A 14,395-nucleotide genomic window follows, 5' to 3' on the forward strand; every position below is an offset into this window, starting at 1 on the left:
GAGAACCTAATGGCCTTGCAGGTGAAGGAAGAGACAAAGGTCCACTCAAACCTGGTTTTATACCACCTGCAGTTATTCAGCTTCTTTTCTTGGAAAGCCTTATTAATATCAATTACTTATACTGGTGATGGTGATCTATTAGTACTGCTTGAGTGCTGACCTTGAGAACATATACTGGCTTTCAGGATTAGCTCGAGAAAGGTGGATGAAGGAAATGTGTTAAAAGGAAAGAAATGCCTCCTTAGGGCTATAGTAGTAAATTATGAAATGAAAGCCTTGGGGATCCTTGAACATAACCCCTTTTTTATTATTTAAGGGACTGATGAAATTGAGAGAGTTCTGAGGACAGTTGTTTGAAAAAAATCAGAGGGAAAAAAGAGAAGTTAAGGCAATGAGAGGGAGGGAGGAGTAAAAACAACCAACCAGGGAAGACTTGGGGGGAGTGATCAACGGCTGCAACCTTCTGTCCTACAGCAAAGGGAGGGAACGAGCAAATATTTCCATTTGATGCTTTCCCTCAAACAAGCTTCCATCTGATTAGGAAAAGGAAGTCACTGTTAACCTGAGGTGACTACATTCAGGCAGCCCTTGCACATGCACACATGACAATACATGCAGAGTTTGATGTGCTGGCACAAATTACATAATGGTCATTGGGTGAAGAGGTCCTCGTACCTCATTGGTGTAAACAGCAACATGAAAAAGTGATTTGAAACAAAGCAGGTTTATTCTCACAGCACCCACCCACCCCGCTTTTCAGGAAACCTGGGTTTAGTAGCTGAAGTACCACGCACTATTTTGAGGCCCTGGCATTTCCCCCTTTGCGCATCTGCTTGAGTGTGGGTCCCATAGTTCCTTTTCCAACAAGGAGTTGCCGGGAGAGGAAAGTATAACTATAGAAATGATTGAGACACTATTTGAGGCGATAAATATGTAAGAAAGGGTTTTCCATTTTACCATTCATGAGCAGAAAGTGAAAAATAAAACTATGTATATATGTCCACTTTCCCCATTTCTTGCTCCTGTGATCTTAAATTGGTGGTGGTGGTGGTGATGATGATGATGATGATGATGATGATGATGATGTCATCATCAGTGAGCATTGAGCTTTACCTAGTATAAGACAACAGGCTCCTCAGAGGAGCTTGCGGTCTAAAATTGAATATTGGCAAAACAAAAGTGGTAGATGGTTGACAAACTTTCAAAGCTGTCACTGCCTCTCTTCTCTTGTTTGCATGGAAGGAGTTAGGGTCCTCAAAGAAAGCTCATTCTCAGATATATTTAATAGAATTATGATACATGTTTATAATGACCACTAGATGGTACTAGTGGGCTGCATTTTCCACCCCCCACCCCTTTGCACCTATTTTTCTTTTCCCTTTTTCTGTTTTCCTATCTGTATATAGTAGGAACTGAAAATGAAGAGACTGGCTGCTCAGTTGATCTCCTCAAATGCTTCTCCTCTGATCCCCAGTGTATGTTACACTGTATGATGTACCTCAGCTATTTCCTGCTGCTGAGACTGAGGATCGCTTCCAGTCTATCACTGTCTTTAGATGAGATAATATCACATACTAGCAAATTCAGTTTTCACAGTTTTTTGGCAGCAAACCTTCTTCGAAATACTGAACGTTTTGCTATAAGGAAAGCAACAGGAAAACACACTGGAAAGTGAGATAACACCTGCTTTGACACATCATCATCTAACCTCCTCATAAACCAATAAAAATAATGCTCATTAAATAGCCAGCATTGTCCCAAGAAACAAATTGATGAATGCTTAATAAACAGGTTGTGTGGAGGGCACACATATGGAGTAAGCAACTGAAAAGGGGAAAGGGTTGAGGTTTTGCCTGCAATCCAGCTCATGCAGAAGTGATTCTGTAGACTGAGCAAATGCTGATGGCCCACCAGTGATATCTCAGGAAATAGCTTGGTTATAAATTAATTTCCAAAAAGTAGAATAGAGCCGTAAGTTATCCATATTTGATAGTGTTCACTGCTGTTCAATAGTTTTTTCTTTTGAAGGTCTGAATTGTGAAGTACTTCATATTTTAAAAGATTGTGATCAGGCATGTAAATAGCCACTTGCCTGTTTGCATATGTCAGAGCTTTCCAAACTTTTCATGTTGGTTACACACCTTTAAGGCATGCATCATTTTGTGACACGGTAATTCAGTTTTACATCATTTTGCGACACAGTAATTCAGTTTTACATCATTTTGCGACACAGTAATTCAGTTTTACTAGCAAACTGAAGGTTAAACTAACCCCTTTCCAGCCCTTGAAGGAGCATGGGGAGCATTTGCATGACACACCTACACACTGAAGCTGACACACTAACCTGTCATGACACACAGTTTGGAAAGCTCTGGCTTATGTCAAAGACAGGGAGTTAGGCAGTGAATCTCGTGTAAACAAGAGAGAGTTCAATACTTTATTTCTTTTAGACTGTCACTGAGCCTGTAGATGATTAACAAACATGATTTTGTGGCAAACAAGCTAGTAAAAAAGATTTGTGGTGGACTATAACTTTTTAGGATTTGTTTGCTTGGCTGTGATCTGTGATTATGGATTATCCAAACTGTGAAAAATGTTCTCAACCTCCATTCATTGCTTCTCTGTTTCAAGATCTTGTAATTCTTCAGGATTTCACTTTCCCTAGAAAAGTTTCCCTTAGAAATGCCTCTTGGGAGCCTCATTTGGGCAATAGACCTGACAAGCAGCGTGCAATTTAGGCTACTGTCTTGGTTCATGGGCACAGATATCGTCCTATTCCCAGCTTTTCATGTGTCTGCTAATAATGTACATTAACATGGATGTGAAGGAAGCTCCTGCAGAGGAGAAATGTAGAAATGTCTGTTCACTTTTCTCTCTTTTTTAACCAAGTGGTGTCAATAGGCATTATGGAGGCTGTCAACTATTAGGTGTCAAACCATTATAGATTAAACATCAATAGATCTTTCTAGCAATATTCCCCCCCACCCTAATTCTTACCTGTTTTTAAAATTAGTTTCGTGTGAATGAATTTGGTGCCCTAGAAGTAATCACCGATGAAACAGAGATGGAAAGTGTTAAGAAGGCTACAGCTACCACAACCTGGATGGTGCCAACTGCTCAAGAAGGTCAGAATCATGATAAATCATGATAAGACAAATTTCTGTCTTCAGAACAAAATGGTGGTATTCTTAAAGTTTCACTATGACGCTGTTCCTGACATTTTCTTTAATATTAGCTTCTGCTCTGGAATATTGAAAGATAGCTAATATTGTAACAAATTAAATTCTGAAACCTGCAAACCACTTGGTAGAAATGATAGTTGTTACTATACTAGTTAGACTGCTGTTGAGGAAGAGGCAAAAACCAGTAAGGTTTTTTGTAAAATGTTAGCACAGAGTTGTCTAAAAGCCTGAAGCACTTTTTCAAAGTAGCATAAACGAATGTGCCAATTTCATTCTTGCCACATCTTGGGTAGGTCATATCCTTCAGTGGCATCTTTTGCTTCATGTGGTTTACAAATATGCCTGCTAGTTTTCACCATTTACAGCCTAAAACATTTGCTGTGCTTTCCGTGCTTTCCATTGTATAGCTTTCTCAGAAAATACAGAAGTACCACAAAAACTGAAGGAAGCTAGCAAGGTTGATGGGCCTCATTTCTGTGAACGTTGTTTTCATTCTGGAACCACAGTGGACTTTGTAGCTGGAGAAAGATCTTGCAGCCAAAATTGTGCACATCAGATTAAAAACAAGTAAGAGTTGGCATGTGTGAATAATGTGATAACTAGTGTAAAGAGTGCTGCAGTTTAAAAGAACTTGCCTCATTGCGAACGACTGCTTATTGTATGCTTGCATTAATTGTGGTGTTTATAAATAATTTTTTTTGCGCTTGCAATTCCTTCTTTTTAAAAAAACAACAACAACTTTAAGAGATAGACAAACTTGGCTTTAGAAAATGTATTCTTCAAAATGACAATTAATATAGCTCCTGTTATTTTGTTTTCATTCTAGAGAGCAAAGGGAGGACAAAGATGTATCAGAAGTCAATGATGAGGACTGTTCCAAGGGCACTCAAAAAAGAAAAACCAAATCGCCCTCAAAAGGAGAATGTATGGAAGACAATGTCAAGAAGTATGAGGCAATGGTTAGTATGGTCCAGTTGACAGGTTTATAGGTTAAACTGATCTGTGGCTGTAAATATAGTTTTGGCAATTTACAGTCATTCAAAAACTTTATGCATTTAAATGACTCTGTGCTTTTAAGGTTGGAGTGTTTGAAATGTTTAGCAAAATGTAAATGGAATGCTTTTTTCTATTTACAATTTTTTTGTTTTTTCTATTTAAATAGTCATTTAAATATGTGAGTGTCCTGGTGAGATTATGGCGGCTGTGCCTGATCCAACCTTATATTTTGGTGTCCTAAGGTTGGTCAAGTGTTGCCTGGGAGTTTTGAAAAGAAAGGCAAGTTTCCTTCCATAGACTCTAGGCATTTATTTGAGCTGCTGCACACTCCCAGAGCTTTTAGGAATGCTCAAAAGACTTTTACGGACACTGGTGTCTGACTGTTATCCTGTGGGGGATAACTAACCTTTCTGGTATAGCAGGTTGGTATTCAATATTAGCTCCACCAAGGTCAATAATTATGTTACCTTGTTTTATCATTGTTGTTCTTACATTTTAAATAACAAAAAATGTATATTGAGTTATCATGCTGTTCCATACTTCTTTATTATAGTGATTCCAGGCAGTGGGATGAAAGCATTGCTAGTCACTATATCACCACTATATTATCAATTATTTCTAAGGTTGAGCAGAATGAATAAAAATAGACAGGTTCTCTCCACTGGCACTCTGAGACCGAAATTCAACTTAAAAAAAGAAAAGAAAAAGTGGGCCAGTTATGGATGGTGGAGACAGTTCTTTTTGCTGCACAAAATGGATGTGTCTTTCCTGGGTATATCAGACAAAGACTGTATTCCATGCATGAGCCTCCCCAGCACACATTTCAGGACCTTATTAAAACCTTATTGTTCCATTTATTTCATAAGCTTTTAATATAACACACGTATTAGGAAGTCAGACCCATTGACCTGAATAGACTTGCTTCCAAATAAATGTTCACAGGATTGCCCTGTAATATCTTGGAGAACACATGACAAAATAGCAGTGAGCAACCTGAAAAAAAGTATTTCGAAAATCAGTGTGCTTCAAAGTTACTTCAGTGAAGTATACTTTAATTTTGCAATTTAGGAGGAGAAACCTGAAGGGAGGATACTAAGAGTCTCTCAGAGAGCCACACGGAAAAGGAAAAGAGAGATGGCAGTTCTAAAACAGAGTAAGTTGATATGCGAGTCCATATCAGTATAAGGTTTACATCAGTTTCTGCCATCTAAAGGGCCTCTTCTGTGTTATGTTAGCAAACCCATGTTGGACACTGAGTGTGCACTCATAATGGAACCATAGGCAATTCCTGCTCACTGACAATTTGTCCTTGTATGATATGCATGTTTGTAAACTATGTATTTCAGTGTGCATGCAAACCTCTTAGATGCACACCTAAAAATTTGGGATGATGTGTCACATTTTGGAAAAGACTGGCCCTTTACTATAACAATAATGCTGGTGTATTTTTAGTTTCTCTGTAAAAAGCTGGGTTGGTCCATTTTCAGTCACTAGTCTAAATCCATTTGTGACATTGTATGCAACAAATATTGTGCATTTTGTAAATTAAGAGATTGAAGAGTACCATCCTTCCAAGTACTTCCATTTTATTACTTGGCTGAGTAACTTCCGGCTCTGGCTTTGTTATACCGTTCCATGGGGGAGCTTTAAAGTGGAAGTATAAATGAAATTAAGATAATTGAATTGCTTGAATACTGGCAAGGATTTCTGTGTCTCACATATGTGAAATTGTTCAAATAGTTCTTTAGAACACACATTTTAAAACTAGAAGTGAGGCCCTGCTTGGTGTCTCCTGGGAGTAATTTCATATCTAAACCACATGCTGAAAGTTAAGATAGAAACCAGTAATAAATAAATCCTAGGAGATGCCTAAAGCAGTATAAATCAATTGCCACAGAGTCAGATTGTTAGCAAAGTGGATACATGTATTTGAGGAAAACAACAGGATTAGGAAGTACCGGTTAACTCCATAGCTGTCTATAGTGTGATCTGTAATTTTTGCTTTGGCAATTACCATCCATCTTTGCTGGCTTCTGATCAGCGGTGTGAAAAATGTAGCTTTGGTCTTCTCTTTAATGGAGTAGCACTGAAATTAACCATGAATCTGAAGCTTATGGAATTGCATTGTAAGAGAACTGTAATTCATACCGTTACGACCATAATGATAGTATAATACAACTGCTTATGCAGATAATTTGTTACAAAACTGTGACTGTGCTTACATTAAGATTTTAATTTCTAATTCCAGCTTTGATATCAAAGGCAAAGAAAACATGGAGTTGGTCTTCGTATTTGGAAGAAGAAAAGGCTATAGCAGCTCCACCTAAGATTTTTAAAGAGGTATGCTGAAACCTTAAAACACTGCTTCTTTGAGGCAGACGGGGGCCTGTGTGTCGGGTAAAAAATAGGTGTCATGTACAAATATAGAAGAAGTTTGAAATGGCTGGCATGACCATTTTAGCTTGCTTGCTCGCTTATGAAACTTTAAAATAGTTCACATATAATATGACTGCATACTGGCTCCCACACCTTTTAACTTTTATATAAATTATATGGTGCCACAGCTAGCACAGGTGGAATCCCCCGCCCCATCCATTTGTAATAGGAAGGTATCTTGCCTGCTGTACACCAATGATGTGGTGCTCCTATCACTCTCCCGATTAGGTCTTAACAGTCTGCTTACAGCTTTCAGCAGGTATTACAAGCGGGAAGAGCTCATTGTGAATTACTCCAAGACCAAAATTATGGTCTTTGGGAAGCGTAGTCCCAGATTCAAATGGAAAATGTATTAGCAGAACTTATAGCAAATGCGCTGCTTCAGATATCTGGGTATCATGGAAGGGGCACATCGAGGCTATGAAACTCAAAGCACAGAAAGCTTGTGGGGCGTTAATGAAATTCTGTTTTACCTCGGGTGGTCAGCTATTGGAACCTGTGTTGAAAATCTTTGCCAGTAAAGTGGTCTCCCAGATGCTTCATGGAGTAGCGATATGGGGCATGGACCCAAATGCCAGCAAAGCCTTAGAAATACCGCAGAACAAATTCCTCAGGAAAGTGCTCTCACTCCCCAACGGGACTCCAGCTGCTCTTCTCTGTGTTGAAGCTGACATGACAACAATACAGGGTAGAATTGATTACCTGTGCTTAAATTATATGAAAAGACTTAAATTTCTTTCGGAGGAGAGACTCCCCGCTATGTCACACACAGAACAGAAACAGACCAAATGTTGGAAGGACAGTATCCAGCGCCTCTTGTCCCAGTATCAATTACAAGATTTTCAGGTGATTATGGAGATGGACAAGAGGCACTTAAGAGGTTGTCTCTTTAGGTCCGATGCAGAAAGGGATTGAACAATGATGGCTTCTACCAAGAGTTTGCCATGGTTCCCACTTATTAAAACGGAGCATACCCGGGCCAGTTACCTGTCAAAGCTCCCACTTGCTGTGCTTAGAATCACTTTCACAGAATTATGATTCCAATTGATGCCCTCGGTGGTGTTGGATGAACGCAACGGCAAAGTACATTATGAAGAGAGACTTTGTCTGTGTTGGCAATCCTGTGTGGAGCACCTGTGCCACTATTTATTGCAGTGTCCGTTATATATAGACCCAAGAGACAGATTCATAAAACACCTGTTTCCAAATGGAACTCACTTGAATAGGGTGGAAAGAGTGAAATGGCTGCTGAGTGATACTGATGACTTTGTAACTTATAAAGTAGCACTGCGTTGGCAGCTAAGAAGATCAGGAGGGAAGAACTAGATAAAATAGCGGTCAACTGCAAAGAGTATTCAGATATTTAATTTGGCACATTTTACTAGAGAATCTTCTATTCTCGTAGTTGTGACCGTGGTTTATATTGTATGTGTGGTGCCTGATGATTTTTATGGTTATTTCTGTTTTTCCTTTTGTTATTTTTCTGAATGATGCCATGGCCTCTGGCTAGCGCAATAAAAGTCGATGATGATGATGATATGATGTTTTACATGCTAAATATTCAATTGGTAATTGCATTAGTGTGTGTTTAATTTGTCTTGTAATGAGCTGAGATTAGGTCTTCTCAAAAAAATTCTCTCATGGATGGTTAAGAGAGATATAACATTTTCAGTGGTTACACTGAAACTCTGGAATGCCCTTGCAACTGAGGTGCGTTTGGCCTTTTATTGCGTTCTTTTAGATATTGCTGAAAACCAATTTGTTTCAGTAAGCTTGTAATGGTTGGTTGACTGATCGTATTGCTGACTCAGTTTCTAAACAGCTTTATTATATATAGTGCTAAACTGCTGCTTTAAATGTAAATATTGTGTTTTATTGTTAAGGTTATGTATTTATATTTGCTTTCTAATGTCATTTTGGGTGTGTAACTATAGAAAAGTGGGATATAAATATATTGCTACTATTACAATATGCTATCTGGAAGAAACAAAGGTGAAAATGCCTTGTATGTATTGCCTGTGCTTTCTTCTGTATGTGGTATGATGGAACTTGGGTGCATAAATTTTCCCCATTTTGGAAGCTTTTTATGTGACAGATTTATTGAAGAATCTGGGTAGCAATGAACAATGTAAAATTTATCTAGTGCTGCAATCTTGTATGCAGTTGAGTTCATACAGATCACCCATATTTTGACATAATGCAGGTGTCTCAACTAAAGCATCCATGACAGATGACCAACCTCTGCTTAAAAACCTCCAATGGAGGAGAGTCCACCACATTTCGAGGGAGTCTGCTCCATTGTCAGGCAGCTCTTACTATCAGAAAGTTCTTCCTGATGTTAAGTTGGAATCTCCTTTCTTACAACTTGAATCCATTGGTTTGGGTCCTGCCCTCCAGTTCAGGAGGAAAACAAGCTTTCTCCATGGCTATCATATCTTCTCTCACTCTCTCAACTGTTCCTCATAAGGATTGGTTTCTAGACCCTTGATCATCTTTGTTGCCTTCCTCTGCACACGTTCAAGCTTGTCAATATCCTTCTTAAACTGTGGCACCCAGAACTGGACACAGTACTCCCAAGTGTGGTCTGACTAAGACAGAATAGAGCGGTACTGTTACTTCTCTTGATGTGCACAGTATGCTTTTGTTGATGCACCCTAGAATATTTATCGCCTTTGTTACTCGTCGGGTACTTTGCTACATTTGTAGGCTACTTTGTAGGCAAAGGGACCCCTGACCATTAGGTCCACTCATGACCGACTCTGGGGTTGCGGCGCTCATCTCGCTTTATTGGCCGAGGGAGCCGGTGTACAGCTTCCAGGTCATGTGGCCCGCATGACAAAGCCGCTTCTGGTGAACCAGAGCAGTGCACGGAAACACCATTTACCTTCCCACCGGAGCAGTACCTGTTTATCTACTTGCACTTTGACGCGTTTCCGAACTGTTACATCTGTAGGGAACCTTTAACTGCAGTTCCATTTTTATTATTGCAGTGGTTTCTAATTCTGGTTAGCTGATTATCTCTAACAACAGTTAATATTGAAGCTGAGATAGCACTTTGCAGAAATTAAAACTGAAAGAGGAACAGTGGAGGGATTTTGGATTCTAGAGATGGGCAGGAAGACTGTGGGAATGCAGTGCATCATCTAGCGGCCTTCACACAACCTCTTAATGGAGGATAAGAATATTTCTGCATCAGCCCAAAGGTTTTGCAGCATTTCACTCCATTTTTATTGCAGCAAACGACAATGAGAATGAGGCAGGATGCACATGGAAAAGTTATGTCAGATGTCATTAATTCTTGTACTTTTCCCAGGGATAAGCAGGAACCAGTGGGAATCTAAAATCCTGTTTTTGATATCATTCTTGGAAAAGTTACATAGATAATCTATTCAACTTCAATTTATTTTGTTTAGTTCATGGGAACATTATCACTGCTTTGCACTTTAGCTATCTGTTTAGAAGTTTAAGGAGTCCAGAGGTAGAAGTTTGGTACAGTCACGGTATAGGTTTCTCACACTGCCACCAGACTTCTTCCATATTTTCATTGGGCACAGCTCACTGTGGAAATAAATTAAATCAATCAAACACTTCTGTCTGACCCAGAGTTCCCTATATCAGTTGTACAGACAGGAAGGGAAACAACAAAATGAGTACAAGAGTGAGTGGCTTTTGTGTATGTTGCGTTCCCTTAATATCTGAACCCATGTGATGGCAAAAGGATGTCTATCAGCAACGTACATGGCAGTTTTTAATATGGACTTGGAAGATGAGAGAGAAGTTACTTCAGGGAACATCCATGGCAGACTGAGACCCATATTTATAATACAGTTTTTTATATTTATCAAAATTATAAAGCATTTTTTAACTTCTATGTAGGTTTGTTTTAAATAAGTAATAGTTTGATCTGTTCATTGGAAGGACTGAGAGCCACATCCCCTTGAAATCGTTGTCTATCTTTTAGAAATGTTTATGCTAAACTTAGAAAATTTGACATCTTTTTCTTCCAGTATCAATCCTTCCCATACAACAAAAATGGATTCAAAGTTGGAATGAAACTAGAAGGAGTGGACCCTGAGCACCAGTCAATGTATTGTGTGCTTACAGTAGCTGAGGTGAGTACCAGAAGTGATGAGCAGTTATTAATAGCTTTAAAATGGGATTAGAAATAACACCATAAAAGCTGGTGGCCATCACCTCACCTTTTGGTACCAAATTCCATAGTTTTAATTATGCGTTGTGTGAAGAAGTACTTCCTTTTATCTGTGCTGAATCTCCTATCAGTCAACTTCACTGCATTCTAGTATCAAGAGAGGTGGAAAATAGAAGATAGTGTTTAGAAGATAGTGTTGAAAAGAAATACCAGCATTCTCATTTATATACCATGTGTATGCCCAATATACCCTGATGCACATGTGGACTAGTGTGCATATACTACTGTGTTACAACCTTACTATCTGTTTTTCTATTGTGTCTATGTATTCTGATTGCTTCCCTTTTCAGGGTAATAAGTAAAGTTATCTCATAAAAACCTACAACATTTTGTTTGAGAACTCTTTGATTCTGACTGCACGTATACCAATTTTCTAATACTGACTTTTTGGTTTAAATGTAAACACATTTTTCCTTTGCTGTATTCTTTTTTGGATTTAGACTTGTGGTTACAGAATAAGACTTCACTTTGATGAATACCCAGAGTGTTACGATTTTTGGCGGAATGCTGATTCTTCTGATATTCACCCAGTTGGTTGGTGTGAGAAAACAGGACACAAACTTCATCCGCCAAAAGGTATCAGATTACCAACAAAAAAATCTGTGTCATATTAGACAATTGCTTTTTCTATGAATTTTGTAAAAGCAGCTGAGTGCTGGTGCTGAGATGTGCTTCTCGTGGCTCTCTGTCTATTGAGTGACATTGTATTCAGGGTAACTACTGGTTATCCATGGAGTTACGAAGGCAGGTAAGCAGCCCCGCCCCACCCTGCTTCTAGGATTGCTACTGTCCAATTGCTGTTCTCTTTGAGGGATAAATCTGGACAAGGAGATCTAATAGTATTTCTTACACCGCCTGTGGGTCTGAATGAGTAGATGTCGTTCAGATGGGTAAATTTATCATTTCCGTTGGATGCCTTTGAGCTGATTTCTGAACTTCATAGCTATCTATTCATGAGAACCTGTTAGGAACAATAAGCTCTGTTTTGTAAAGCATTAGGATTTATGGAGCATTATGCTGCAGTTCAAGCTAAAGTCCAAATGCACTTGGGACTAAGCTTCATTGAACAGAGTGGGACTTAAGAATAAGCATCTAAAGGAATTTTTAAGACACACAGAAAAAGTAGTGGCAAAAATGGTGGTGGAAAAACAAAGTGTATAAGGCCACCGAAGTTAGAACCCAAAGTCCTACAATCAGGAATTTGCTTCTGAAAGAATAATAATTTGTAAATCAGACTGGGGTTTTTTATATAGAGAGAGAGACTTATCAGATCTCTTTTCTTATTTAAGAGTGCAATCCTCCAGTTCAGTATATATGCTGTTTTGTTATAGGTCTAACAAAGTTGCTTTATAATGCATCAAAATAGGTGTCCACTCAATTGATTTAATCCCAGGTTCAATAGGGTTTAATCCTGGCTAAGTGGGTATCAACAGTCTTCGTTACAGTGGGTTGACCATATATAATGCTAAAACATGCTTTGGCATTATATTAATGACACTTGTACATAATGCAGCCTAACTGCACACTCTTGCTTTAATCTGTTACTTGCACTTTTCATGGACACCACAGGATACCATTGAAATGAAACTATAAGTAAGGTTCCTCTGGACCAGAACTGCAAACCATACTTAACAAATAACCTAAGGGATCCAACTTCTTTTGGTCTTTGAGAAGATGATAAATCCCAGACATGTATCTTGTTCACTTATAAGAGCTGAACAGAATTCATGAGCATGCATTGTCTGTAAATAGTATCTAGGCACTTCATCTCTTTACTAGAAAACGGATGACTGTGGCTTAGCTTTAATTGTTTTGTCTCAGTAGAGCTTTCAGTAGAAGCTTTTGCATTCCCAACTACAGGAATAATTTTAAAGTTACATTTTGCCAGATTAGGCTGGAGGCTCATAAGGCCCTCCAGCTAACTGAGGAGAGAGAGCCCTTGGCAGCTTCTGAGTCACACTCTAGGGTGGTGGGCAATCTAAAGGCTCTCCCCACGTGTTTAGCCACCCCTCCCAGGGTCACTTTTTCACAATAGAACTGTACTACATGGAAAGCAGAGTGGGACAAACTGGACAAGACTAAATTAGTGATTAAGATTGCAATGAACATTATACCTTCGCATGTGGCATGATGCAGCGATTGCATTTTCTGGTTGTAGATCCTCCTGTAATTGATCCCTGTGGCAGAAGGGTGGAAAGGGCTCTTCATAGGAGTTGCAGATGCAGTGGCATTCAAGTCAGCCACCACAGCTTCCCTTTTTTTCCTCTGGCTTTTCCTCTGGAGGAGCTGAATGCCAGGGATGATATCCCCCAGGCAGTTAAAGATGGATTTAAGAATATATACTACTACTATGCCCTGGCAGCTGGCAACTCCTTTGATGCTTTTCAGTATAGGGCCTCATATGGCTTCCACCACCATTGTGCATAGAAATGTGGGGTTGCAGCAGTGAGTTGTTAGTTCCAGTTTGCAGGCACATCGTGTCATCCTTGCCTCAAGGACCAAGCTGTTTGTCAAGGCACTTGAGGTTCATCTTACAGAGTTGCAGGACAAAACCAAGCAGCCCCATGTTTTTCATCCTTCAGAGGTTACCAGCCCTACGGACTTAAATGGGGGATATTCTTCCGTGTCAGATTTTGCCGCTGCTTGGTTCCAGAGGGCAGAAAGAAATCCTCAGTCTAACTACACCTGTTGTCAGGAGCTGTCTCCAGTGGAGGCCTAGCTCCTTCTTTTCCTCACCATTGGAATTATATCACCTCAGACAGGTGGGTGATTGAGATGGTGTTGAAGGGCTGTGCCCTGGAGTTTGAGCAATTGCCATGTGAATACTTCATTCCAACCCCTTGTTCTCAGCAGCCATTGAAATATTGCCCCACCTTGACCCTACTGTTTCTTATATTGTTTCCTCTTTGAATAGCTCTGGTTCCAGTTTTTTAGTTTTGCTTATTTGGGGATGAGAAGTTGTTTTCTGGAGAGTGGGATAATTCCTCCTTCTAGAAGGGGAGGATAGAGTCTGCCTATCAAGTCCAGTAGGAGGCATCATCCTCAAGACTGAATGCCTTCCAACCAAATCAGCAAATTACAAGAAACAGTCTCTGTTTTCCACTTAATTCCGGGATTGAATGATTTGGCAGAGTGAAACTGAGGTACTGTGCTAACATGTGTGACTGCAGTTGACACAAGTGCACCACAAGTTTAATAGGTATGGCATTTTATCTTTTCATGCGTTTCTTTAGGATATAAAGAAGATGAATTTAATTGGCCCTCATATCTGAAGAAATGTAAGGCTCAAGCTGCTCCTAAATCCTTGTTTGAAAACCAAAACACAGTGAGTTTTCTCTGATTATCCCTGCTTCTTTGCTGATAGTAGCTTTTTATATTATGATTACATTGTTTTTCATTAGTATTATGACTCAAACCCTTAGTCTAAAACCAGGGAAAAGGCCCAAGTAAATAAAGATTTGGGTTCACACCCATCAATCCCTGCCTGTTTTCCATGGTGAAATTCAAACTATTTCCTTATATTGAGGAAGATAGTTCATCTTATATCCAAGGCAATCTTATGTGAAGCTGT

General features: G+C 39.3%; 1 protein-coding gene across 12 annotated transcripts in view; it reads left to right on the forward strand.

Annotated features, from left to right (window-relative positions):
- The window catches only part of L3MBTL3 (L3MBTL histone methyl-lysine binding protein 3), a 58,252-nt gene that overhangs the window by 15,507 nt on the left and 28,350 nt on the right, over positions 1-14,395 (forward strand). For all 12 annotated transcript variants that reach the window (XM_081856158.1, XM_081856156.1, XM_081856159.1 and 9 more), the window contains 8 exons: positions 3,014-3,125; positions 3,590-3,749; positions 4,009-4,141; positions 5,247-5,331; positions 6,427-6,518; positions 10,622-10,726; positions 11,265-11,400; positions 14,058-14,149. In XM_081856158.1, coding sequence (XP_081712284.1) covers positions 3,014-3,125; positions 3,590-3,749; positions 4,009-4,141; positions 5,247-5,331; positions 6,427-6,518; positions 10,622-10,726; positions 11,265-11,400; positions 14,058-14,149 — 915 coding nt within the window. The remainder of the gene's footprint in view (positions 1-3,013; positions 3,126-3,589; positions 3,750-4,008; positions 4,142-5,246; positions 5,332-6,426; positions 6,519-10,621; positions 10,727-11,264; positions 11,401-14,057; positions 14,150-14,395) is intronic.

This window comes from Podarcis erhardii (genome assembly GCF_964252035.2).
Source record: "Podarcis erhardii genome assembly, chromosome: 3".
NCBI classification, from domain to species: Eukaryota; Metazoa; Chordata; class Lepidosauria; order Squamata; family Lacertidae; genus Podarcis; species Podarcis erhardii.